Source organism: Solanum stenotomum, chromosome 8 (genome assembly GCF_019186545.1).
Source record: "Solanum stenotomum isolate F172 chromosome 8, ASM1918654v1, whole genome shotgun sequence".
NCBI lineage: Eukaryota > Viridiplantae > Streptophyta > Magnoliopsida > Solanales > Solanaceae > Solanum > Solanum stenotomum.
In genome coordinates this window covers 24,581,430-24,583,504 of record NC_064289.1, presented here as the reverse complement: position 1 = coordinate 24,583,504, position 2,075 = coordinate 24,581,430, and the positions used below count along the sequence as shown (strand labels likewise).

The 2,075-nt window shown below is 37.7% G+C and overlaps 1 protein-coding gene across 1 annotated transcript; it reads left to right on the top strand.

Moving 5' to 3' along the window:
• Positions 1-251: 251 nt before the first annotated feature.
• On the top strand, positions 252-1,289 carry LOC125873073 (uncharacterized). The gene is made up of 2 exons (XM_049553937.1): positions 252-834; positions 1,155-1,289. Exons 1-2 carry the CDS (start codon positions 444-446, stop codon positions 1,187-1,189), a joined length of 426 nt encoding a protein of 141 aa, XP_049409894.1. The 5' UTR covers positions 252-443; the 3' UTR covers positions 1,190-1,289.
• The last annotated feature ends 786 nt before the right edge of the window (positions 1,290-2,075 follow it).

The following is a 2,075-nucleotide window of genomic DNA, read 5'->3' as shown; positions in this document are numbered from 1 at the left end:
GGGATTATATATGCTTCAAACACGAAAAGCGTTTGGGAAGATTTTAAGGAAAGGTTTGATAGATTAAATCTAACGCGAATTTACCATTTGTGGTCTGAAATTGCAGCTCTTAAACAGGGTACTGACTCTGTAACTTCATACTACTCGAAGCTCAGGGATTTGTGGGCTGAATTGGATGTGATGATCCCATCACCAGGTTGCAATTGTGAGGATTCAGCAGCTTATGTCGCTGTGGGACATTTAAGATCACACAGACTTCTACAGTTTTTAATGGGATTGAATGAGAGTTTTAGCAGTATTAGAAGTAACATTTTGGCTCGGAAACCAGTAGTAACTGTGAATGAGGCATATGCAGTAGCAGCACAAGAAGAAAGTCAAAGAGCATTGGGAGTTTCAGAGAGAACAAGAGATCATTTAACTCTCTTAGCAGGAAAAGCTCAGACATGCACTCCAAGCCAAAGAAGTTTGTGCCTCCTGATACAATATGTGATCATTGTGGATTCAAAGGTCACTATAAGATTGATTGCTACAAATTGGTAGGATATCCACCAGGATTTCAAAGCAAAAGAAAAGGAACTGCTGGTTACAAGAATGACTACAAAGCAGCTGAAGGTTTTAGGCCTGACTTCAAACCAAATGCACATTTCACAAAGAATGTTGATGACTTCAATGATAGAAGAAAGCAAGCTGAAGGTGCACATTTCACAAGGAATGTTGATTACTTCAATGATAGAGGAAAGCAAGCTGAAGGTCACATGACACCACCTCAATACCAAGATCTGGTAAACAGGATGGATAGAGCAGAAACATCAGATTGTGTTGCTAATATGTCAGGTATGGCTTCTTTAAACTCAAAACCAGGTAGAGTTTATGAATGGATAATTGATAGTGGAGCTACACACCACATCACACCTAATAAGGAGTTGTTGACTGCTATTAAAATAATACAAGGAAATAACAGTGATGGAGTACAAGTTCCAACAGGAAGTAAATGTGATATCAAAGAAATTGGTACTGCACAGGTTCTAGAGGATCGTGAACTTAGAAATGTCTTGCAAGTGCCAGACTTCAAATTTAGTTTGTTGTCAGTGTTGAAGTTAACCAGGGAACTATCTTGTACAGTGTGTTTTTTCCCTGATTTTTGTATCTTTGAGGGACTCTACGATGGCAAGGTGTTGGGGATTGGTAAAGAGAGGGAAGGATTGTACATTTTGAAGAAACAAATAGTCACCAGTGCATGCTATGGCTACTGCAAATATGAGTAGAGATGCAACATTATGGCATTTGAGATTAGGACATGCCTCAATTGGTATTCTACAGCATATTCAATCACTGAAGCATTTATCAAACAAGAATATACAACATGAATGTGAGATTTGTCCCCTAGCAAAACATTGTAGATTACAGTTTGCAGAATATTCGAAGCATTTGAAATAATTCATGTAGATGTTTGGGGGCCATATAGGAAGCCTACTTTTGATAAAAAGCACTATTTTGTCACTATTGTTGATGACTATAGTAGATACACCTGGATATGCCTCATTCACTCTAAAAGTGAGGTTATTGTAGTGCTCAAAGATTTCATTGCCTTAATAAAAAATCAGTTTGGTTTGCTTGTGAAAACCCTGAGATCTGATAATGGTTCTGAGTTTTTCAACTCTTCTGTAAATAATTTACTTGTTTCTCAAGGCATTATACATCAGAGTAGTTGTACATACAGCTCTCAACAGAATGGCAAAGTAGAGAGGAAACACAGACACATCTTGGAGATGGCAAGGGCTTGGAGATTTCAAAGTTCTCTCCCAATTCATTTCTCGGGTGAGTGTGTTAGGACAATTGTGTATTTGATCAATAAGCTACCTACTGAATTACTTGGAGGTAGATCACCTTATGAGATGTTGTTGAAAAAGGTTCCTAGACTTGATCATTTAAGAGTTTTTGGGTGCTTATGTTATGCAACTCAATTACCAAGAGGAGATAAGTTTGCTTCTAGAGCCAGGAAGGCATTCTTTCTTGGTTATTCTGAAACTCAAAAGGGTTATAGGTTGTTTGATTTAGTTGATAATGTATTCTTT

What these genes read in the sequence shown, in the direction of transcription:
- LOC125873073 (XM_049553937.1), top strand. Translation starts at nt 444, where the DNA reads ATGCACTCCAAGCCAAAGAAGTTTGTGCCTCCTGATACAATATGTGAT. An exon ending in TTGTGTTGCTAATATGTCAG is followed by an intron (nt 835 to 1,154) that starts GTATGGCTTCTT and finishes TGTATCTTTGAG; the next exon opens with GGACTCTACGATGGCAAGGT.